The 26,082-nt window shown below is 32.7% G+C and overlaps 2 protein-coding genes across 2 annotated transcripts; both read left to right on the forward strand.

Annotated features, from left to right (window-relative positions):
• The first annotated feature begins 2,292 nt into the window (after positions 1 to 2,292).
• Positions 2,293 to 7,018, forward strand: LOC21400687 (UDP-glycosyltransferase 82A1). Its single transcript, XM_010114562.2, has 2 exons — positions 2,293 to 2,944; positions 5,936 to 7,018. Exons 1-2 carry the CDS (start codon positions 2,296 to 2,298, stop codon positions 6,862 to 6,864), a joined length of 1,578 nt encoding a protein of 525 aa, XP_010112864.2. The 5' UTR covers positions 2,293 to 2,295; the 3' UTR covers positions 6,865 to 7,018.
• A 10,116-nt stretch (positions 7,019 to 17,134) lies between these two features.
• On the forward strand, positions 17,135 to 25,528 carry LOC21400688 (OTU domain-containing protein DDB_G0284757). Its single transcript, XM_010114563.2, has 10 exons — positions 17,135 to 17,284; positions 17,785 to 17,986; positions 20,254 to 20,327; positions 20,606 to 20,660; positions 20,906 to 20,980; positions 23,829 to 23,902; positions 24,016 to 24,064; positions 24,282 to 24,366; positions 25,021 to 25,077; positions 25,196 to 25,528. The coding sequence occupies exons 2-10, from the start codon at positions 17,819 to 17,821 to the stop codon at positions 25,237 to 25,239; spliced, it is 681 nt and encodes a 226-aa protein (XP_010112865.2). The 5' UTR covers positions 17,135 to 17,284; positions 17,785 to 17,818; the 3' UTR covers positions 25,240 to 25,528.
• Positions 25,529 to 26,082: the final 554 nt, after the last annotated feature.

Raw genomic sequence — 26,082 nt, forward strand, 5'->3', positions numbered from 1 at the left:
AGCTCATAGGTGCTAGGCGGTGCGTAGTCATCAACAAGCAACGTTTTTTTTTTTTTTCGCCTAGGCGAGAAGCAACACAACAAATTAACTACTTTTGTAGATTGGTATATATGTTTTCCCTTGAAGAATTGGCAAAAATCTCCTTTGATTATTATTACTTTTAATTATTATTATTTTTTTTTTTTGGTTTTTATCTCTAAAAGAAGCCTATGTTTTTGAAATTACAGAAAAAGAGCCTTCAAATAGAAATTTACTTCAAATTCTTCCCCCTAGACGTTGTTGGGTTGGAAGACGATTAGACAACATTGTATATTAATTTACTCTTACTAAATGCTTAAACACATATAATATTATGTGAATTCGAGCAATCTATTCTTTCTCATGATCTTCTCTCCGCTTCTCATTCTCTATCAATTTATCCATGCTCTTTGTTTCAAACTCGCGCCGCATAAAGTCAATGCCCGGTTAGCATGCATCGATGACAGCCTCGCACAATCAACACTGAAAGGAGTAGCATATAGATTTAGTATTTTCATTATGCACAACAAGGATAAATTTAAAAATAACGTAAGTTTTCGTAACATGACTGGAGAAGGGGAGTGATTTGCAAGAATTATAAATGTAAAGATATATTTTTGTAATTTTCAAATACATGATAATTACCTGTTTTGTTTTTCATTTAGAGTATTTTCTCGTAAGAGTTGTGCTTCTTTTTGCCAAATAGACTAATACGTTTCTCTTACACATGTACTCTTGACGCACGTCAAGCATTTAACTTTTAATTAGCAAATCACGCTTCTTGACCTAATCATGTTTAAACGGTTAAATGGTCATTTCAAGGAAAGATAAATATATTAACAAAAAAAAGAAACAGATCATGTGTTTATGTACTTCTGTCATTCAATGTGTTTACGCGTAAAGTGTTAAACAAGAAAAGCTAAAGGTATGAAGACCATTTTAATAATCGGTTGATTTTCTGTGTTTACAAGCCTAACTTGGCACTTTTTTATTTTTTATTTTTTTTTTTTGGCACACCTAACTTTGCGCTTTAATCTGCTCAAAAAAAAAAAAAAAAAAAAAAAAAAAAAAAAAAACATTAGCACTTTAATCCAGTGGAAAAATGACTCGGACTGTTATTTGTGTTACGTGCAATATCTAAGCTGCTTTTGGTGGGTAAGAAATTAGTTTGACACGGCTTTTTGACCAGGGGTGGTCCCTATCTATCCAAACACTATTCCCATATAAGTTCTTACTTTTATTACTTCCACTCGGAAACTAAAATCACAATTACAAAATGAAGAGTCTTTTAAGGAAGTAAATATGCATTACATCTTATAAACATATAAATATAACATTTTATAATAAATATAAACATAACTTTTTATAAACATATAAGATTTTGCAAATACGTATTACAAAATAAATATAATAAAAAAATATAACCTTTTATAAACATTTATTACATTTGTGTACGGTGAAAATTCGTCAATAAAAAATAACTCACCCACTTAACAATATATGATCAATACTCGCGTTAAATGGTGTCTTGATGCTTAAAAAGTAGGATGAACACCAACAATTTAGAGTGATTTACTCTCAAAACAGGAATTACATTCATTATGATGTTTGGGAGTTTTACTAGGTTAGAGAGGATTACATAGTATAATATACATGTCGGGGTACCAAAATAGTGATAATTAGGGCTCCTTTGTGTGGTTTACCCATATATATTTGTAGGCCTTTATGTGACTATAAATTAATTGTCCCCTATTTCTTTTATGTAGTTGCATGATGCCGCAAGTCTCGATATCAACCTTCCATCTTAGTTCGACTTTGAATATTTGATAACCAAATTCTATAATTTGAATTTAGTAATTCCTATTTTGTCTCTCTCATTTAGTTTTAGTGGCAACCAGATTTTAGATTAGCGACATCAATGTCCTCTCACCCCTGTGCCCAGCGTCGCTTCCGACCCCACGCCAAACCCTTCATGTCCGACTACTTCCCGCTCTTAGACCCTCGTCGTCCCCAACATTGCGCAAGTCCAAAGAGGGCTTGAAGGTACTTAGATGACATTTATTTAAACTTTAAGGTATTTATTTAATATTATCTAAACACGGAAGTACCAATTCACTATTTCAATAATATAATAGTTCCATTTTGTAGTTTCACTCTGTCCCCCATTGTCACGGACCGCGTGAATTTGTTCTATATTAATACGTGCTTTAGTAATTTACAATTTTTTGGGCGAAAGAATGGCTATAAATTTGGCTTAGAATACAAACTAGAAGGCACATGCTTGTAGTTGACTCTCAACTTTCTCCTCCCTCACTCTCTCTCCAACCCTTCCTCCTTCCTTTCTCTATAACAAATTCCCAACTTAATTTTTCCATCAAAAACTTGAACAAAAACAAAAACAAAAACATTATTACCAATAATATTACCAAATCTAGAACAGATATGGGAAACATGAAGAAGTGTCAAAAAGGCTACTCCAATATCATCATCTTAGTCCCATATCCAGCCCAAGGACACGTCACTCCCATGCTAAAGCTAGCCAATTCCTTGCTAAGCCAAGGATTCCGACCACTTCTGGTCACTCCCGAGTACATTCACAACCAAATAGCACGTCAGATTGAGGCCGAAAGCGCGATCATTTGCGCGTCGATACCCGACGGCATCGACGAGAAAAGACCTAGAGACTTCTTCGCTATAGAAGAGGCCATGGAGAAGAATATGCCTTGCCATTTGGAGCGGCTTGTTTGTGAACTTGGTGATGGAGTTGTGGCTTGTATGGTTGTGGATTTGCTGGCTTCATGGGCCATCGGAGTAGGCAACCGGTGTCGGGTTCCTGTCACCGGGTTTTGGCCCGTCATGCTCGCCACTTATCGCCTCATCCTCGCCATACCGGACATGGTCCGTTCAGGCCTCATTTCTGATGCAGGTCAGTTTATATTTGCAAGAATTCATGTATCATTTCTATCCCCATTTCTCTTTGTTTCCTTTTCGTCTTTCCTTTGGCTTTGCGGTGATTCATTAATATTTTTTAATAAAAAATACGTGTCGTCGAAGTCATATATCATGAATTTAAATTGAACTTGAGAAATATAAAATGTAAAATTATTGGTAAAATCAAAAGTACTTTTGTTTTTTTTATAAACTTCTCTTAGTTTGACATGAGTTTCCTCTCTGAAAACTCCTTTTTTTTTTTTGGCAATTTAATTAATATTTTAGTTACAAAATTCCCTACGACTAACTTTCATTAATAATCAGGACTAATTGTTAGTCTTCTAAAAATTCAGAAACTAAATTATCAACAAAAAAGTTTAAGCATAAAAATGATACGTGGGACTTATCTATAATCACACAATTTACTATGTGGGACTAATTGTTAGTTATTATATATGCAACGTACGTGCCAGTAATTTAGTAGTTAACAGTCTCTCTCATCTTAATTTTCATCTTTTTCAGTTTAGAGAATTCGTTGGTTTGCTAATAAAGCTAAAATTTTACATATCTAAAAAAGAAAAAAAAAATTACAAAATCAGCACGATCACCTGTCTTGTTATGGGGGTTTGTTTTGACTCAACACATGCCATATATATATATACACATATATATATTAATCAAGAAAATTTGTTGGCTAGTTGACATTGAGATTCACGATTAACTATTCTTTAAATCGTCCATATATAGCCTTGTGAAACAAACTATTTATTATAATGCTTAATTAACGGCCATATCTTATTATTATCTTCCACGTCTATGTCAACAAATATACTTATAATGTGATCCATATTCTCTGTTTAATTTTTAATGTCTTAATTAGTGTTCAATTAATTAAATCACCTCAAATCATTTATGATAAACACAAAAAGATTAATTAAAAAATAATTTTAATTTTTATATAACATAAAATAATATAATTAATTAAACACTAATTAGGACATTAAAATTAGAGAAGTAATTTGAGTTCGTATATAATGTACCTATAATATTATACCATACTACCACGGATTATCTGCTGGCAATATTTATATTCTTAGTATTCCATGGCTGCCGCCAACAGATTATGGTTTGTGTCAGTTGGCTAATTTTATGATTACTTATTATAAAAATACGTGTCAACTTGTACTGACGTCAAATATTTGTTTCCTCAGATAAAACAGAAAGGCACCAAATTGCGTTGTAGTGAAGTAAGCTAATTTGTAGGTTCATCCACTCTAGAAAATTAGACGGTCCACACAAAAAAATACTGAAAAGTTTTTGTTTTAATTTCAACAATTAAATATGTATCGAAAATTATTATTTTTTATATTTTTTTTTAATTTAAGTGATTTTAATAAGATTTAACCGTTAAAAATTGATCATATTAATATAGATAAATTCTAAAAAAAAAAAAAAAAAAAAAAAAAAAAAAAAAAAAAAAAAAACTCTCCCTTAAAATATATGTTGTGGCCACTGTATACAACTTCTTTATCTTAAATCTTAAAAGAAAACCAAATTTGATCAGCCAAAAAAAAAACCTTTAAAAAAGGAAAAAAGAGAACAACTATAATTATTTTGTGAACCAAATAAATGAGTTGTCAACGACAATAAACCGACAAGTTATTCGACGAAGGATCTTCACACGTGAAATTTGTCCCATATTTTGTGATATATTACCTTCTTACATAGATTAAGATATCAAGAGAAGTTGACCCATTTAGAGGGAAAAAAAAAACAAAGATATACGTATAACTAGTATGATGGACCACCCCATTTCTATGCGTAAATCAGTCTTACTTTAAGTATATGTGTATATATATGTCATTTATGATTCATAAATCAAGAATTTCCGTATCAATATTAGACATACATCATCAAATACGTAATTACACACAATGATTGGTTAAAAAAATCAAAAGGGTAAGCTTAAGTGTACATGCTATAATGGATCCTATAACGAGTAATCTAACACGTCAATGATGAAGTATAAACAACAATAATACATTCTTGTGTCAAATATTAGAGTAGCGCTAAGTATCCCAACTTTTATTTTAATCTTTTCAGTTCAAACAATCACACATTCTTGCATCTAATATATCCTAATTCCTAAGATAACCCAATTAAACAATCACACATTCTCGCGTCTAATACATCCCAAACTTCATCCAAATTTTTTTTATTTCAACTCATATGCAAGAGACTGGTTATTTTTCATTATTAAATATTATTTTTAATATTATTTTGATGTGATAATTTTTACAAACCTATCAATAAAAAACTAACAAATCCGGATGTCACATTTGAATGAAAAAAATTCAAATAAAAATTTATATTTTGAATTTTATTATGATTAACATTATAAAATGATGACGTACACACTACAATAATCAAAAGGTCAATAATATTTTTTTTTTGATAATTTATCTTAATATTAATATATGATCATTACAACCATATTCAAATTATTTCATGGTTCGTCCCAAATGACGTTGAACCATTACCTTTCAATCATCAAATAAAAACATAAAAAAACTAAATTAAAAAGCATTTGACTTTTTAGATAAGGTTTCAAAATGTAGATTGTTAGACATTATACGAAACACAAAAATTTGAACGCGTGATATGAATCCATCGCAATATGATCTATGACAACAGAGAAACATAAAAAAAAAACTACCGTAGACGCGTATAAATGTTATTTGAATGAAAAACAGACCTATCAACAAAACACTGACAAATCCGTATGTCACATTTGAATGACAAAAGTCAAAAGTAAAATTGATACTTTTAATTTTATTATAAATGTTATTTAACATTATAAAATGTTGGCGTGCACGCTAATCAAAAGGTCAATAATATTTTTTTAATAATTTGAAACCTTTTTTATTACCTATGGTTACTTTTCTATTTTTTGACGTTTATTTATTTATTTCATTCAAATTGGCAGGAAGTCCAAGACAACACAGTGCAGTGCGGTTTCTACCCAACCAACCCATCTTATCAACCGAAGAGCTTCCATGGCTGATCGGCACACAAGTTGCAAGAAAAGCAAGATTCAAATTCTGGACAAGAACTTTATCAAGATTAACAACTCTCAAATGGGTCCTCGTAAATTCCTTCCCAGATGAATTCCAACACCAAAACCGCCTCACCACAAACCCCCCAAACCCAAATCTTCCTCTTCTTCTCCCAATCGGCCCTCTCACAAACCATTCACAAACCAAAAACCCAACATTCCGGGAAGAAGACAAAAGCTGCTTAAAATGGCTTGATAAACAGAGGCCAAATTCAGTTATTTACATATCTTTTGGGAGTTGGGTCAGCCCCATTGGAGAGTCCAAGATCAGGAGCTTGGCCATGGCGTTGGAGTCTGTGGGGCATTTCTTCATATGGGTTCTGGGCAGCTCGTGGAGATCGGGATTACCCGGCGGATTCGTCGAAAGAGTGGCCGAAAAAGGGAAAATTGTGTCGTGGGCACCGCAAATGGAGGTTTTGAGGCACAAATCGGTGGGAGTTTACCTCACGCATTGCGGGTGGAACTCGACTTTGGAGGCCATCCAGTGCCGGAAGCGGCTGCTCTGTTATCCGATCGCGGGAGATCAGTTTATGAACTGCAATTATATTGTTAGAGTTTGGAAGATTGGAGTTAGGATTGGTGGGTTTGGGAAGAAGGATGTTGAGGGTGGGTTGAGGAAGTTGGGGGAGGATAAGGAGATGGGAGACAGGTTGAAGAAGATGTACCAGAGGACCATGGGAGATGAGGCTGGTTTCAGAGCTAGGGATAATCTGAGGGCGTTTAAGGATTTTCTCGGGAAACAAACAGTGCTTGGGTCTTCGTTTGATGATGAGGGTAATGAAGATGTTGATGAAATTTAGGTTCTAAATTCTTGTTTTCTTGTAGAGATTTGTAGAGTGGTATATATTTGTCGTGCGCGATGATTGATAGAATGATGGGCATTTGCGGTTCATTGTAAAAAAATTTCATCACAATAGTTTTTACAACTTTTATTATTACTTTTGCTTCCTAGTTTGACAATTTGCCTATTAAAAATTTTGACGTTTCACCCATAAAATTACTGCATTGTAACCCCTTTTACCAATGCTTACTAAATTAGCAAATGAAAATCAACAATAACCTCATGTGAGGATGAAAATGAACAACAACCTCATATTTCCAAGTAACTCTTAAATCCGACCAAAAATGTGAAAATAAAACACAATATAACAAGTTTGCAAGTTAAAAGGGTAAAGTTCCAAAATTAAAAATTAGATAATTTTTTGTAAGTTTTTAAAATCTAAAAAGTTCTAGAGGTAAAATTGCTAAATACCCTAGTTTTTTTCTTGGGATATTTACATTTTTATACCCTTTGTTTTGGGTTTATTAAAAAACAATACTTTCAGTTTTTAATCTTATAAAATATATACATTCAAATTAAATTTAATACTCAAATTTATACCTCTTCACAGTCAACTTTTGATTTTAAGCATAAAATACCTAAAGTACCCTTAAATAAAAATGAAAAAAAAGCTAAAAAAAAACTTTTAACTTACAGTTTTAACCTTAGAAAATCTAAAATACCATTGAAATGGTTTTTTTTTTTTAATTTTTACTTTTTGTAGTGTTAGAAAGTTTTAGTTTTATTTTCTCTATTTTTCTTAAGGATAGTTTGGTCATTTTAAAGGTCAAAATCAATTATTGACCGAGATAAGGGATAGATTTGTATATTAAATCAAATTTAAAGGTATAAATTTAATGAGATTAAAAACCGAATGTATAGATATTAAATAAACTTAAAACATATGGTATAAAAATGTAAATTTTTCTTTTTTCTTTGTTGTTTTAAGGGTGCAAGATCCCAATGGACTCTAACATTGCACGAGCAAACATACTCCAAATACGAATGACATAAAAATATGATTCAGATTGATTTATGCTCAGAAAAATGTAAGGACAGTGTCTGTAAAATTTCAGAATTTTTTGACGTCTTTTTTATTTTATTTTATTTTTCAAAGTCGAAAATAGAGAAAATCATAAAAAATATATTATTAATCAAAAAATGGTGCCGCTTGTTGCTTAATTCCTAAGAATCATGTATAAATTTTAGAATGCAAAAACTTAATAAAAATATAAATTTTTGACCAATCCTGTCCCCTGAGTGCCCCACTGCGTGGGCCAGATGCTTTTTGACAGTATTTTTCTTTTTCCATTTTTGAGGCCATTTATGCAGGCATGCTCAGAAAAATGTAAGGATCATGTGTGTAAGATTTTAGAATTTTTTGACATGTTTTTATTTTATTTTATTTTTCAAAGACGAAAAATAGAGAAAATCATAAAAAAATAGAATATTCAACAAAAAAATGGTGCCGCTTATTGTATTAATTCCTAAAAATCATGTATTAATTTTAGAATGAAAAAAATAAATAAAAATGTTAATTTTTGACCCATCCCGACCCTTGGGCACCCCACTGCGTGGGTCAAATGCTTTTTGATAGCGTTTTTCTTTTTTCAATTTTTGAGGCCTTTTTTTGTTTGCATGCTCAGAAAATTGTAAGGATCATTCTGTAAAATTTCAAAATTTTCTGACATCATTTTTATTTTATTTTATTTTATTTTTTAAATACGAAAAATAGAGAAAAGCATAAAAATAGAATATTCATCAAAAAATTGTGCTGCTTGTTGCATTAATTCTTAAAAATTATGTACTAATATTAGAATACAAAAAATAAATAAAAAAGTGAATTTTTTTGCCATCCCGGCCCTTGGGTGCCCCACTACACGGTCTAATGCTTTTTAACAACGTTTTTCTTTTTTCAATTTTTGATTCTATTTTTTGCATGCGTGCTTAGAAAAATGTAAGGATCATGTATGCAAAATTTCATAATTTTCTGACATCATTTTTATTTTATTTTTTTGATAGACGAAAAATATAGAAAATAATAAAAAATTGAATATTCACCAAAAAATGGTGCCGCTCGTTGCATTAAATCCTAAAAATCATGTATTAATTTTATAATGCAAAAAATTAATAAAAATGTGAAATTTTGACCCATCCCAGCAACTGTGTGCCCCACTGCACAGGCCGGGAGTTTTTTGCTAGCGTTTTTCTTTTGTCATTTTTTGAGGCCATTTTTTGGAGGCATGCTGAGAAAAATGTAAGGATCGTGTCTGCAAATTTCAGAACGTTTTTATTTTATTTTATTTTTCAAAGACGAAAAATAGAGAGAATCATAAAAAAAATAGAATATTCATAAGAAATGGTATTGCTTGTTGCATTAATTCTTTAAAATCTTGTATTGATTTTAGAATACAAAAAATAAGCAAAATTGTGAATTTTTTTACCAATCTCAGCCCTTGGGCGCCCCATTGCGCGGGCCGGGGGCTTTTTGACAGCATTTTTATTTTTTGAGGCCATTTTTTGCACGCATGCTCAAAAAGTGTAAGGATCGTGTCTGAAAAATTTTAGAAATTTTTGACGTCGTTTTTATTTTATTTTATTTTTCAAAGACAAAAAATAGAGAAAATGATCAAAAATAGAATATTCATAAAAAATGGTGCCGCTTGTTGCATTAATTCCTAAATATCATATATTAATTTTAGAATGCAAAATATAAATAAAAATGTGAATTTTTGACCCATTCTAGCCCCTAGGCGCCCCACTACGCAGGCTGGGAATGTTTTCTTTTTTACTTTTTGAGGCTATTTTTTGCAGACATACTTAGAAAAATGTAAGGATCGTGTCTACAAAGTTTTAGAATATTTTGACGTCGTTTTTATTTTATTTTATTTTTTAAAAACAAAAAAAAGAGAAAATCATAAAAATAGAATATTCATCAAAAAATGGTGTCGCTTATTGAATTAATTCCTAAAAATTATGTATTAACTTTAGAATGCAAAACATGAATAAAAATGTGAATTTTTGACCCATTCCGGCCCCTGGGAGCCCCACTGCGCGGGTCGGGGGTCTTTTTGCAGCGTTTTTTTTTTTTTTTTTTTCATTTTTTACAGGCATGCTCAAAAAAATGTAAGGATCGTGTCTACAAAATTTCAGAATATTTTGACGTCGTTTTCATTTTATTTTATTTTTCGAAAATGAAAAAAGAGAAAATCATAAAAAAATAGAATATTCATCAAAAAATGGCGCCGCTTTTTGCATTAATTCCTAAAAATCATATATTACTTTTAGAAGACAAAATATAATTAAAAATGTGAATTTTTGACCCATTCCGGTCCCTAGGCGCCTTATTGCCCGGGTCGGGGGTCTTTTGCAGCGTTTTTCTTTTTTAATTCTTTGAGGCCATTTTTTGCAGGCATACTCAGAAAAATGTAAGGATCGTGTCTCGAAAGTTGTAGAATTTTTTGACGATTTTTTTATTTTATTTTATTTTTCAAAGACAAAAAATAGAGAAAATCATGAAAAATAGAATATTCATCAAACAAATAGTGCCACTTGTTGCATTAATTCTTAAAAATCATATATTAATATTAGAATGCAAAACATAAAAAAAATGTAAATTTTTTACCCATCCCAGCACCTGGGCGCCACACTGCGCGCATCAGATGTTTTTTGACAGCGTTTTCTTTTTTAATTTTTTGAGGTCATTTTTTGGAGTCATGCTCAGAAAAATGTAAGGATCATGTTTGCAAAATTTCAAAATATTTTGACATTGTTTTTATTTTATTTTATTTTTCAAAGACAAAAAAAGAGAAAATCATAAAAAATAGAATATTCATAAAAAATAGCACCGCTTGTTGCATTAATTCTTAAAAATCATGTGTTAATTTTAGAAGACAAAATATAATTAAAAATGTAAATTTTTGACCCATTCCGGCCCCTGGGCGCCTCATTGCTCGGGTCGGGGGTCTTTTTGTAGCGTTTTTCTTTTTTAATTTTTTGAGGCCATTTTTTGCAGGCGTATCCCAGAAAAAATGTAAGGATCGTGTCTATAAAATTTCAGAATTTTGTGATGTCATTTTTATTTTATTTTATTTTTCAAAGATAAAAAATAGAGAAAATCATAAAAAAAAATAGAATATTCAGCAAAAAAATAGTGCCGCTTGTTGCATTAATTCTTAAAAATCATATATTAATATTAGAATGTAAAACATAAATAAAAATGTGAATTTTTGATCCATCCCGGCACCTGGGCGCCACACTGCGCGAGCCGAATGTTTTTTGGCAGCGTTTTCCTTTTTCATTTTTTTGAGGCTATTTCTTACGGGCATACTCAGAAAAATGTAAGGATCATGTATGCAAAATTTCAGAATTTTTTGACTTCATTTTTATTTTATTTTATTTTTCAAAGACGATAAATAGAGAAAATAATAAAAAATAGAATATTCTTCAAAAAATAGTGTCGCTTGTTGCATTAATTCCTAAAAATCATGTATTAATTTTAAAATGTAAAACATAAATAAAAATGTGATTTTTGACCCATTCCGGCCTCTGGGGGCAAAAAAAAAATATCACGTCATATCATACCACAATATCTAGAATATTAAATATATTAATACAATACCTACCGATAACAGTCACAATACCGACTGATAATCACTGTAGTACGGGCTTCTGAACAATTACCAATTAATAACAACCATGATACCGGTAGATAACCTCTGGCATTCTTCGTAGTTTCTCACTAGAATAACTAAAAATCACAAAATCCATCAAAATACTAGTTTAGATACGCATGATCGCTCGTATTGAGTTGTGATTGAAATTTTTATGACGTAGAACGTAAACAACAATATGTTGAGAATAATTACTAAGGATTTTTTTTTTTAAATTATAAGATAACAAAATATAAGAAAAACAAAATAACAAAAGGATAAAAGACCTAAAACTCACCATTTGAACTTATCATACAATAACCAGTAGCCACATAGAACAAGATAAAAAAAATTAAAGCAGTTGTAACTTAAATAGAAAAGGAAAAAAGATATATAAAAAGGGATAAAAATAAGGCCACATGAGTCGATTCCCCTAAAACTCGCTGTTTGGGCTACTTTACGAAGTGGACATATATCCATTTTTTTATATACATTTAGGATTTAAGACGTTTATATTGGGGGATGTATGACGCACACATTGAGCTATAATTAAAGTTTTCATAACGTAGATTCTGAATAAATTATGCAAAAGAAGTAGATTATGAATAGAAAGAATAAATACAAGAAAATTTTACTTAAAGATTTAAACAAAGAAAGGGTTATCTGTGTAAATAACTTCTGAATATATGCATTTCAGAGAGAAAATGAAAGAGGATTAGAGGAACAAAAAAGCACAAGGTAGAAAATATTAATGGGTAAGAGATTACGGTAGATAAATGAAGCCAAAAAGAAAGAAAGGGAGAAAAAAGTAAAGCACCAAAAATAGAAAAAAATATAAAGCATCATTTGTAAAATACAATGGTAGGGAAATAAAGTTAAGAAAGGAATAAAAAATATCAAATTGAAAACGATGAAATTAAAAAGAAATAAAGATCTTAGTGGTCTTAAGGATAAGAGCAAATGGAGAAAAGGAAAATAAAATAGGGAAAGAAGGAAAAAAAAAAAAAAAAAAAAAAAAAAAAAAAAAAAAAAAAAAAAAAAAAACGGTGTTTTGGACGACTAAAATGTACTGTAGCCAGAACATCCACTTTTTTTTATGATATAGTGAAATGAATATCACAAAAAAAAAAAATCTTTAAAACCATTAATCACAAAAATCTAGTTGGGAAAAAAAATAACACAGTTATAGCATCGCCCCTACCCCCGTCATCAATTTCATTTTGTCGTGTACAAAACCACTGCTACAGGCCCAAATCGCGACTTAAAGACTTATGGGTTATTTTTTTACATTTTGGAGTTAGAGTAATTTGAATTATAATTTGAGTTGAAGTTGTAATTTGAGTTTGTATTTAGATGTGCACATTTGAATTATGATTTGAATTGAGAATCTTTTTGAGTTTGTGTTTGAGTGAGTCAAAACTTAAATTTGTATTTAGATAGTATTTTAATAAAAACTCAATGGTGATGAAAAATTTTAATAGGGTATATGGATAGAGTTTTATTCGTCTTTTTGTTGTGAATGCATAGAAAAAAAATCATCTCAATCAGAATTAAAATGAAAAAGTTATGACATTTTTAATAGTAAAAAAATATTGTTCATTAACTTGAGTTTGAGTTTATGAACTCGACTTGAAAGGGAAACTTGAACTCGAGTTTAACCCTAAACTCGAGTTCAAATTCGAATTAAAACTCGAGTTTAAACTCGAGTTCAAACTCATATTTTACAAAAGAACATGAACTTGAATAAAGGGTTGTTCTTTTTTAGTGTAACTTGAGTATAGTTTTTGAGTTGAATTTGAGTTATAACTTGAGTTAAAGTTGTAACTTGAATAAAGTTGACTAAAGTTGAATAAAATTGGAACTTAAAAAAACGTGAACTTGAATAAAGTTGTAACTTGAGTTTAAACTTTTTCTGAGTTTTGTTGCAAAAGAACAATCACATTGTAACTCGAGTTTAAACTTTTTCTGAGTTTTGTTAAAAAAACAACCCCTTCAAATCTATGTGGGACCTCATTACAAAGGGCTTGTTCTTTTGGAGTTTAACTTGAGTATAATTTTTGAGTTGAATTTGAGTTATAACTTGAGTTGAACTTATAACTTGAGTTTGTGTTTGGTTGTGTACATTTGAGTTATGGTTTGAGATAAGAATCTTTTTGAGTTTGTGTTTGAGTGAGTCAAAACTTGAATTTGTATTTAGATAGTATTTTAATAAAAACTCAATGCTGATGAAAAATTTTAATAGGGCATATGGGTCGGATTTTATTCGTCTTTTCGTTGTCAACGCATAGAAAAAAAATCATCTCAATCAGAATTAAAACGAAAAAGTTATAGCATTTTTAAGAATAGAAAAAATACTGTTCATTAATTTGAGTTCGAGTTTCTGAACTCGAGTTGAAGGGAAAACTTGAACTCGAGTTTTAGTCCTAAACTCGAGTTTGAACTCGAGTTTAAACTCAAGTTTAAACTTAAAAGAACATAAACTTGAATAAAATTATAACTCAAATTGTCTTTTTTTGAATTTTTTACTCAAAAGAACAAGCCCAAAATTTGCTACGGCAAATTATGGTAAAAACTGAAAATAAATGTAACTCTCATATTGATGATGAAATACTACTATAAATCTTATGTTTGTGGTTATTTGTTTGCTAAAGAATTAGGATGTCAAATTCTTCGCAACGTTAACATTTTAGCCTCCACAAAAACACATAGCGGTACAATTCTAAACAACACCCTCAAGAGTGGATTGCAATTTCCTCAATTTGTTTTTCGATTGGACTGTTATATATTGGAATAGAAGGGTGGTGAATGAATAAAAATAAAGGAGAAAAACAACAAACGAATAAACAAAATAAAATAGATGGGACTTATAATTTGATTCAACCTTTATTTTAAATAAAGTTATGTAAAAAACGATCTTACGAACTGGGACTGAACTTTGTAAGAAGATCAAATTAGACAAAATTCTAGCTAAGTTCATAAGCCAAGTTTTAATATACATCTACACTAACTTGTTCTTATTCAAGGATGAGCCAAGTCAAAGGCATATAATTGCATTTGAAAAAACTAAAAACTACCTCGTTCGTTTCGTTAGTTCGAATCATAACTCAAGTTTTTGTTATGATGTTTTCTCTCATAATAATTCAGATTTAACTTTTTTTACTACAATATTTTCTTTCACATGAATTCACCTTTTAACTCAAATTCTTAATTCGAACGAGCAAAACGATTGCGCCCTCCATACTGAGCTGTCTAGGGGCTTTAATTCTTTCCTCATCTACCTATCTTATGTTAAGTGTCATAAACAAACAAGGCCAATCTTCTATAAATCCTAGACAGAAAGGAAAAAATAAAAAAAATAAATAGAGATGGGCTTGGTCCACTTGGAAGTTGGAACAAAAATTTGGCTGCAATCTTGCGAGCTTATTGTGATTGTCATTTAATAATTAAAAAAAAAAAACTTGCAATTGTAATTTGACCACTTCAAAATGTAGTTGTATAATATATGTTTAGCATATCCTAGCATTATTAAAAAGATACAAAGATTATCACGTTGACCTGACTTCTAATGGTTAAAAGTGATTCTCCAACACGTCTATTCTACCATAACTTGGATAACACAACATACCAAATTTGTTCACGATCTTTTTGTTTGGGTTCCTTAAAGTTGTATAACTTAAAGCATATGCCAATCAAGTCTTAATAAATTTCTTGTAGGAGAGATGAAAACTTAAATGAACTTGGAATGACGTTTTGTCAAATACTCCAATTTATTGACCCTCGGGTCAGGATTACCCAAAAACTATCTCCTCCACGAAACTTCAACCCTTTCTTGTCTTCCCTTCTTCTTAGAAACATTTTTTTTTTCAGCAAAAAAAAAAAAAAAGGAAATATATATATTTTTTTGTATTTTTTTATCTGGATTTATCCATGGTAGGCCAGGAATGTTCTCCGTTTGGTAGCAAGAAAATTTGATGACGAGTTTAATAAATAGATATTTTATAAAAAATAGGCTAATATGAAAAGTTTAAGAAAGTATATAGGCTAATTTTTAGTTATAGAAATTAATAAGTCATAATTTGTTAAGTTATGGTTCATAATCAGATAAGTTATGGACAAACTTATCAAGTTATAATTCATAGTCAGACAAGTTATAGACAAAAACCGTGAATTATGAACAATAACTTGTCAAGTTATGGTTAATAACCAGACAAGTTATGGACAAAAACAGTAATTTAGCCTATTTATTAATTTATGTAAACTATTGACCTATTAATGTTAATTTATCTCAAGTATTGACCTATTTTCATCTTTCTCCCTATTTTATAACGGTATGGTGTGCGTTACTTTAATAAATTGGTGTAAATTTTACACAAAGATTGGTAAATCATTTACTTATTCTAACTAATAAATTTTGAATTGGAAGATTTCGTTTTTTTTTTTTGGTTTAAATAAAAGAGAGAAGTCAATTAGTATTGAGAAAATTGGTTTTTTGCTCTGATAAATATTTTACTTCCGCCATAAAAAAAATAAATTATCATCACCGGTGCTCTTTAAACTTTGGAATCATTCTCAATTTGTCCACCGAACTTTAAAAATTCTCATTTTGTCATTTGAATTTTGAATTATTCTCATTTAGTTTTTTTTTTTTTAAATTTATGTTAAAATTATATAGAGAAAAAGAGAGTAACGCAGTTATATGATCTTTCTGTTTAAATATATATTAAAAGTAAACTGATAAAAACCACGTGATTGCACGTAACTTTTTTTTTTCTAATATGATTTTAACAGAAATTCTTACAAAAGGGTTTACATGGGACTACTTTAAAATTTAGAAGACAAAATGAGGGTTTTTAACGTTTAGAGGTCAACTAAAAATGACTCTAAAATTAAGGGCTCCAGTGATAATAATCCAAAAAAATTTTGCTTCCACTAAATTTGTCTATTTTTTGTGAAATAAATACTGTTATTTTTAATTAAATAATAATTTTAATTATTTTGAATATTTAACTAATTATAAATGCATATAGTGATTATAAAATTAGATTATTACACACAAATCACATCATTTTACTATGAATAATAACTCAAATCTCAACTATTATATACTAATTAATGTGACATATAAATTATTATCTTTTTATTAATAGATATAATTTTTTATTATTAATTGACACGACTAATATAAAAATAACAACTTACATATTACATACAAATAATAACTTACCCGTCACATCATCAGTTCCTACACAATTCAATATTTTGTGCAATTTAAACTTTTTACTTGCCTCACTTTTGGTTAAAACCTAGTTTTTTTTTTTAATAAAAATAAAACTTTTAAACAACTTCCATACTAATAATTTATGTCATTTTTACTGGTATTAATTTGAGAATTACGTTTGCCTTTTTATTATACTCACCTGCACGTCTCTATGGAATATAGACTTTTTATGGTTCATGAGCCGTTCGGTTGCTGAGAATAATAGACAAACAATTACATATTTTCAAGTAAAAACAAAAACAAAAAAACAAAAAGAAAGATAATATTGGATATTGGATCTCCTTTGTTGGTCTATTTGCTTCAATAGATTGCATACAAAATCGTCTAAACTAGTTAAAACCTCAAAGATATTGATTGTTTTCATTTTCCAGTGTTTTTTTTCCCTTCTTTCTTTCTTTCATGAGCTGAATTAAAGTAAGCCACGCTCGAGCGGTTTCTTATTCGTTTGTCTTCCTATACTGCGTTGGAAGGTATTTTCATTCTTGTTTAATTAAGAATTCTCCAATTCACTTGTGTTTTTCTTTTTAATAATTTGCGTATTGAATTTCTTTTGTTTCTACTTTTCTTTCATTTTCCATTTTCTGGTGAGAAAATTATAAGGGTAGTGATGAATCATCTGATTTTGTATTAGTTCAATGAAACTCTTTTTTTTTTTGTTTTTTAATTTTTGTATTAATCCAACATTGTCGGCTTGTAGTTGAGGAATCCACAATACCGTTTTGATTTTTCTCTCCATTTTCCATTTTCCTTTCTCACGAATCAAACAGAGATCGGAAAGCTTATGAATCCAATCCATGTTTCATACTGAAAGCTTTATAATGGGTGTGAGCCTAAAGGGCATTTCTTATTTTCTCCAATAGTTTATGGGACAATTCATTTCATGGGTTATTAATTTTGACGGTAAAGGTATGATTTTTGGGTTAGTCTTAGTCGTTTCATTTCTGTGATCATATTTTCACACGTTTTGCAGGTCACTATAAGCTTTTGATTTAGCTCAGGTTAGCATGAATGAAAGCTACAGCAATGCAAGTGCGAGCTCTACCTCCAGTTTAACTAGCTCTCATGATGATACAGAGGATGATCAAACCATTGCTAGTATTTTAGCAGAAGAAGAGGAGATCAAAGCCGAACACAGGCTTGGGAAGAGGCTTTCCCATTTGGATTCTATTCCGGTATGTTCCTTGTTGTGTTTTTGGTTTTCATTCTCTTTATTTTAATGACAGAGAACTTATGCATTTGGTTGCGTGTGTATGGAGAAAACATCTTACTTGCAGACAAACAGTCAGGATATGAAACAAAATTTGATAATAAGATCCACACTGGCTAAATCTTAGGACTTTATTAGTATTTGAAGATAATTTGTGCATTTCATTGTGAAGAACAACTTCTTATAAAAGATAGTTCGGAAGTGAATCAGTTTAAGAACTGTGGATGTCTGACTTCTGCAAGGGAGAGTTCTGTTAAGAGTTAAAAGCACTAAGAGCTTGTATGGCTGGAGAAAAAAGTGGAAGGAGGGAGAGGGGGTGGGAGGATTAGTGGAAGGATTTTGGAATGTTTGGTTATTGGTAGGAGAGAAAAGAGCAGGGAATGGATTGGGTCAGGGATTTCAAATCCTTCAGAGAACCCTAATTTTATCTTGCCCCAAGATGGAGAGATTGCAGGAGGGAGTCCATACCAAACGCAATAAGAGAAAATTTATCTCTTTCCTCTCAATTTTCCTCACCTAGGTTATGAACCTTTCTTTCCTTCTTCCTATTTTCTTTCCCTCTGACCAAACAAAGCCTAAAGTTCACCTTGTGGCTAAACCGCGTAGGAGTTATGTTGGTATCTTAGGGTGCATATTTAAAATGATAGGCAGTTTCAGATTACCTAGTCGTTATTACTTTTTCGGTTCTTTTTTTTTTCTTTTGTTTTTTTTTTCCTTCGGTGCGGAAGCACAATTTTGTGCCGACTGAAAACTAGGACATCAGTATCAGACCTTTTGCGGGCCTTTTGAAGCATTACACAAATGCCTTCTATGTGCTTTAATAAGGTAACAAAGTGATGTCATATCAATACAAGAATGTTATTTCCACAAGCAGTCCATATGCCAAGCGTAATTTGTGCATTTCATTGTGAAGAACAACTTCTTATAAAAGATAGTTCGGAAGTGAATCTTAGGACTTTATTAGTATTTGAAGATAATTTGTGCATTTCATTGTGAAGAACAACTTCTTATAAAAGATAGTTCGGAAGTGAATCAGTTTAAGAACTGTGGATGTCTGACTTCTGCAAGGGAGAGTTCTGTTAAGAGTTAAAAGCACTAAGAGCTTGTATGGCTGGAGAAAAAAGTGGAAGGAGGGAGAGGGGGTGGGAGGATTAGTGGAAGGATTTTGGAATGTTTGGTTATTGGTAGGAGAGAAAAGAGCAGGGAATGGATTGGGTCAGGGATTTCAAATCCTTCAGAGAACCCTAATTTTATCTTGCCCCAAGATGGAGAGATTGCAGGAGGGAGTCCATACCAAACGCAATAAGAGAAAATTTATCTCTTTCCTCTCAATTTTCCTCACCTAGGTTATGAACCTTTCTTTCCTTCTTCCTATTTTCTTTCCCTCTGACCAAACAAAGCCTAAAGTTCACCTTGTGGCTAAACCGCGTAGGAGTTATGTTGGTATCTTAGGGTGCATATTTAAAATGATAGGCAGTTGCAGATTACCTAGTCGTTATTACTTTTTCGGTTATTTTTTTTTTCTTTTGTTTTTTTTTTCCTTCGGTGCGGAAGCACAATTTTGTGCCGACTGAAAACTAGGCCATCAGTATCAGACCTTTTGCGGGCCTTTTGAAGCATTACACAAATGCCTTCTATGTGCTTTAATAAGGTAACAAAGTGATGTCATATCAATACAAGAATGTTATTTCCACAAGCAGTCCATATGCCAAGCGTAATACAGTGACCCCCCTTCATTCCACAACCATTAATCTAATATTGACTTTTGGCTCCTTCACTACATCTCCTTACAGAATTTTGTTTGTTGTTTACTACAACTTGAAACCAGGAACTTGATTATTGCACGTATGGTATGCCTTCTGATAGTAGTTTTGTTGGGATACTATAGGCAGTATGGAATTGGGAGTCTCATTGTAATATAGATGCTCAGTCCTCAATAACGGAAACCATACCAAGATTCAGCATTTTTCTAAGGATGTGATACTTAGAACTATCATATCCATGATATCAAATTTTTTCAAATCGAATTAACATGTATGGTGTGTGTTTGTGAGAATCTTTGTGCATTTTTCCCACATTACTTGCTGGCTGATGTATTTAGTAGTGCCTAAAGGTGCATTGGAAAATTCTTTACTTGTCTTTCTGTAAATTCAGCAAGTTATGCATCCAGCAAAAGAAAATTTAATAACTGTAAACTGCAACCTATGTTCTCATCGATCAATGTGTTTGCAGCATACCCCACGGGTTAATGGGGAGATACCTGATGTTAATGATGCTACCTTAGACCATGAACGGCTAGCAGAAAGGTTATTTCCTTAACCAAGTAGTCCGTTTCCTTTCATTGTCAGATGAATTCTTCAATTTTTGTAGTGTAGGTCTTATGCTTTAGTTGAATAGGTTTCTTTTAAAGGGGAAAAAAATGTAACTGTGACATAGCCTCATTGTTTCTATTATTCGGAGATGATGGTGATGGTATCAAAGCCAGCATATGTAACATTCATGATCTTGAAAGATCAGCAACACGTGAGATATTAGCATGATTTACATTATTATTTTGTGGTGATAATAAGAGCCTTGCATGCAGGTTGGCCACCTATGATTTGGTTGAATTGCAAATTGAGGGCGATGGAAATTGCCAGGTTTGACTCGGAACGAATAATAACCCGACCCATTCGTATTTATTTTCTTCCTTTTTGTTCTGTTTATCTAGACACAGAAATAGACAGACACACACACGTGATGATAAATATTTTTCCCTACTTTTTCCAAGGTATAACACATAAATTGTTTCTTATTGACTTATGCTTGGGCCATTTGTTGGTTATACCTTTCCTTTTTTCCTTTTGCTGGTATGTTTAGAAAATAATTGTTCGACTTTTGGCAGTTTCGAGCATTAGCAGATCAACTGTTTCGCAGTCCAGATTACCACAAACATGTCAGAAAGCAAGTTGTAAAGCAGGTTTGTCACTGATGAATCTTTTAAGATCCTCTACTTCCACAATTATCTTCCTTAATTCATTAGGAGTGCTGAGATCAGAGAAAATAAAGGTTTGATCCCAGGTTGTTACCTATAAAAGCAGTTTTTGTGGTTTATTCTGGTTGAAAAGGAAACAATACCATGGGGTAACTTACGATTCACTCTCCCTTTTCCCATTCCCTATGTCATGTGGGCCCACCAAATTAGCATTTCTCATTTTGTAAGCAAGCACATGAATTGGGGAACTGGCAAGAAACGACTCCTCTCTTTTCCCTTCCCGTTCATGACAAGTAAACCTGCCCTTAATGTACAATTCTTAATAGAACAAAACATGTATATTAGCAAAAACCAATTGTGTCGACGTAAATTAAAATTCAATGGATGTGTTGAAAAATCAATTTATTTCTAACAAAATCTGCTCATAAAATTTTAATATTCTGGATCCTTGAACATTCTTGAACCACGTAATCCATACACGGTTAATTTTGTGTGCACTTTAGATATTCTCATGAAACTTGAAAACCTTATTATTTGCATGACACGATAAAGTAAAATTGTTCTTGTAGTTGGGTAATCTTGTCAAGAAAGTATGTGCATATGGGGTTGAATGACACATGTAAAATAGCAACTATGTCGCACACAAGTAAAATTGTTTTTGTTGGTCCAACTTATTTTTTGTTTCTGGAGCTTTCTGATTTCAATTTTCTTCATATTCTCTTGTTCTTTTGAAAACCTTCAAAAAACTTTGATGGTTACATTAAGCAGTGTCGTTTAGATACAATATGAAATCTTCTAAAGACATTCAACTTTGTTTTGGTTGTATATTCTCCTCACTGTATGTGTTCCCGATTGTTAGGATCCTAGCTCAGAAAATCAGCCAAACACCAATACCACACTCGCACACACCAGAAACAGCAAGAAAATGAGAATAATTAGAGGGAATTTTATTAATCTAATCAGCCAAGAACACCAAATTACACTGAAATGTAAATGATAGAACGGAGAATTCGAGTACTCCGGGAACTCCTAATTTAGTGGTATTCGAGAGACCACGGCTTTCCCTAATCTCAGTTTCTCAAAACTCTCCAAATCACAACATATCTCTAGTGAGCTACTAAGCCCTTTATTTATACTAATTCCTACTAACTATATCAGTCTACTAACCAAACAAGTTCCCAAGTCATTATCGGATCCTAACATTACTCCCGCCCCAAAGAAACACCTTGTCCCCAAGGTGTTAAGTAATTGCAGCCGTGTGTCTCCACTTCCTTCCGATTCCTATCACACCAATTCCATTCAACCCCCCTTCTGCCACCCCGCTCTTTGTAGATCCGACCCCAATTAGACCGAAATAAGAAGACCCAGTCCAAATGTCACTGAAATTGTCCTTAATCGCGTTGGAAGTGTGCAGCCCAACCGTAACGGCATCGGAACCAACCCAAAGCACGCCGGATTTGAGAAACCCAGCCCTTGGCTCGCCAGAATATGCCCTAATCGCACCATAATCACGAAGCCCAGCCCCAATTGCGCGGAAATCAGCCCCAATCACGCTGGAATTCCAAGACCCAATTCTAATTGCTCCAAAATCATCCCTCATGACACTTGGATGCCAAGTCCCAGCCCTCCCATCGAGAGCCCCAGCCCCCAAATCGCCAGAATTGATCTTAATCGCGTCGGAATTGCAAATCCCAGCCTTCATGGCGTCAGAACTAGCCCCAAGTACACCGGAATCAACCCCTTTCACGCCGGAATCGCGAGGCCCGGTCCAAATCGGTCCGGAATCAGCCCCAACCGCGACCGAAACAGGGGTGGGTTCTCTGTTCCGAGGGTACCCATGCCGTCCCAGCCCCGGAGCAAGCCTCTCCTCCTCTAACTCCGGCTCCCATTCCGATTCCCGTCGCCGAACAAGCTCCGCCGCCCTCTCCCGACAGTCGCGACCTCCGTCCGCCCTCCTCCCGTCGTCGAACAACTCCTCACGCTGCAGATCCGGACCACCCAGCCCCAGATCGCGACAGATCTCGCGCTCCTCCATGAGACCAACGTCTCTCCGGTGTCGGAACTCCCTCTCGCGGCCTCGATCTTCGCGAATCGGCACTTCCCAGCGAAGATCCGCCCGATTTGGCACCTCCACTCCGCCTGGGTCGACGCGATTTGGGCTCTCCTCGCCCCGAGGCGCGCGATCTCGCCTCTCCCCGTCCCGTCGTTCGCCGTCGCGACCCAACTCGGCCTTCCCGGCCATCGGCCGCGCCGCCAGCAGTGCCTCCATCCTCCGTAGCACCGCCTGCATGTCTTCCATCTGAGGCCGAACCTTCCCCACCTGGTCCCGGAGCCCCCCGATACTCCCTGCAGAAACCTTGAGATTACCTCTCAAAATAGCCCTAAGTTTCTCTCTTAACTCAAAAAGCTCCATGTATCGTAGATGCTCTGATACCATTGTTAGGATCCTAACTCAGAAAATCAGCCAAACACCAATACCACACTCACACACACCAGAAATAGCAAGAAAATGAGAATAATTAGAGGGAATTTTATTAATCTAATCAGCTAAGAACACCAAATTACACTGAAATGTAAAGGATAGAACGGAGAATTCGAGTACTCTGAAAACTCTTAATTTAGTGGTATTCGAGAGACTACCGCTCTCCCTAATCTTAGTTTCTCAAAACTCTCCAAATCACAACATACCTCTAGTGAGCTACTAAGCCCTTTATTTATACTAATTTCTACTAACTATACCAGCCCACTAACCAAACAAGTTTCCAAGTTATTAATGGATCCTAACACCGATCCTTTTTTCTTTCGGCTTGACCTTTTGTTTCTCTCTCTGCAGCTAAAGCATTACCGAAAATTATATGAAAGTTATGTCCCCATGAAGTACAGAAGCTACTTGAAGAAGATGAAAAAGTAAGACATCGGCTTTGATGTTATTGAATTTGTTTTTCCTACATAGTTCAATTCATTTTCTCGCATTTTACAAACGGTATATAAATTTTGTTCCAAATAATGTTTGTTACTAGATCTGGGGAGTGGGGAGATCATGTTACTCTACAGGCAGCCGCGGACCGAGTAAGTTCACATCCATTTAGTATAACAAAGTAGATAAATTCAAATAATATTAAACATTTCTAACTGTCTGTATCCTTTAGTCTATGGCCTCTTTCTATAGTCAGATGCTTAGTCGTATTTTATCTTCTTATTGGCATTTCTTTTGTGTTTTGACCTCCCACTTGTTTAATACCTGAGCAATTGATTGTTTTCTAAGCAGATATCTCTTTGTTTGCAGTTTGAAGCTAAAATTTGTTTAGTTACCTCTTTTCGAGACACTTGCTATATTGAGATCCTTCCCAAGGATAAGAATCCCAGCCGAGGTTTGTGTCATTTGATTTCTTAATGTTGGCTGACAAGCAAACCGAGTTTAACTCTTCTTTTTTCTTTTTTCGCCAAAACAAAGTCTTTTCACATGCATTTATCAATTAATATTAACCATATGTGGGTTTGTTTGTTTTTGCTTTTATTGTTTTTCTTGATTCTTGAGGATGCCTGATCCTCTTTTCTTTTTACTTTAGTTTTTTATTCAATGAAATGAAGTTTTTTTATTAAAAATAAATAAAAAGAGAAACTTGGAAAAACTTTTCAATTGTTTTAAGAACAAGGTTAGAATTGATTTGAATATAAACGTCACGTTGAACTCTTCAAAACCAGTCTTTTCTCAATCAACCACTGTAGCCATTGGATTAGTGTTTCGGTGGTGATCTCACAAGTCAATTTTTAGTCTCTTTTGCAAATGTGTAGTAGGTTGCCATGTATTTTGTAAATGTCCAATGCAATTTAGCATCTGTTGTGCCATAGAATACAAGAAAAAGTTGGTTTAAAACATAAAAGTCTATATACTTTCAAGTTGTTGAATATACTCGTTCATTTGATCAGCTAGTGATGGATTTGTTTATTGATAATAAGATCAAAATAAAAAAAGTATTATTAGTTTCTTACTCTAAATTTGGATTGTGGCTTCCTCTTTTCAGAGGTTTGGCTGAGCTTTTGGAGTGAAGTGCACTACAACTCATTGTATGCAACTGGAGGTAATGAACTCAAACTGTGATCATCATTTACTTGGATTTCTTGTTCACCTTACTACTATTTTGTTCACATGCTGTTAGAGACATAAGCTTTGGTTCTTTTATTTGATCCATTTTACAGATGTTCCAACCAGAACTCCCAGAAAGAAGCATTGGCTATTCTAAGACCGTTCTCTTCGCTTGTACACAAATAAGCCTCTATTGTGATGGGCATTATAGCTTTCTGTAATTCAGATAAAGATCATATCTTTCATTCAACTTTAAAGCCGATCTGATCCGTCTTACGCCGAGTTTGAACACACAATGATATGTATAGAAATATTTGCCTATTCAGTTTACCCACCCCGCCTTTTTCTGTTTCTAGTGATACTCACATAATTTGTTATGAATTATACTGTACTAAATGATGTAATTTTCTATACTAAAATAATTTATAGCATTATATTAACTTATTTTCAATTATTTCCAACTTTCATTGACTCTTCTCCTTTGAGCCCTGTGTGCTACTGGTTGATAATTAAGTATTTTTGACCCTTGACTCTTCTTGCCTCATTTGAGAAGAAAAATAAATGGAATGGAATTTGAATGAAAAAGAAGAGGTTGGAATAGAACAAGAATATGGGGTTAGGCTATGTGACAAAGGAAGAGGACCTTAACTTCTTCAAGTCAATTTTTTTTCCTTACTTGGATGATGAACAAATCCAACTAAAGTTTCAAAAAATTCTCACTTAACTGGTTATATTGGCTTCACCAACCATGCATCACAAACTTGTAAATAATATGCAAATCAATTGATAGAATTCTTAAGGGCCGTTTGGTTCATGTGTTTAAATTAGTGATTCTTGATTTTGACATTTGAAATTCAACTTTTTTGTGAGAGAAAAACGCTGTAGCAGAATTAAAACCATGAGTTTAAACACATAAATCAAACGAGCCCTAAATTTCATAAAAGAGGTATATTTAAGGTCTTAATTTCCTTAGCCCGTGTTCTTTATTTTTTTAAGGGAA

Source organism: Morus notabilis, unplaced genomic scaffold, assembly GCF_000414095.1.
Source record: "Morus notabilis unplaced genomic scaffold, ASM41409v2 Scaffold568, whole genome shotgun sequence".
Classification (NCBI taxonomy): Eukaryota; Viridiplantae; Streptophyta; class Magnoliopsida; order Rosales; family Moraceae; genus Morus; species Morus notabilis.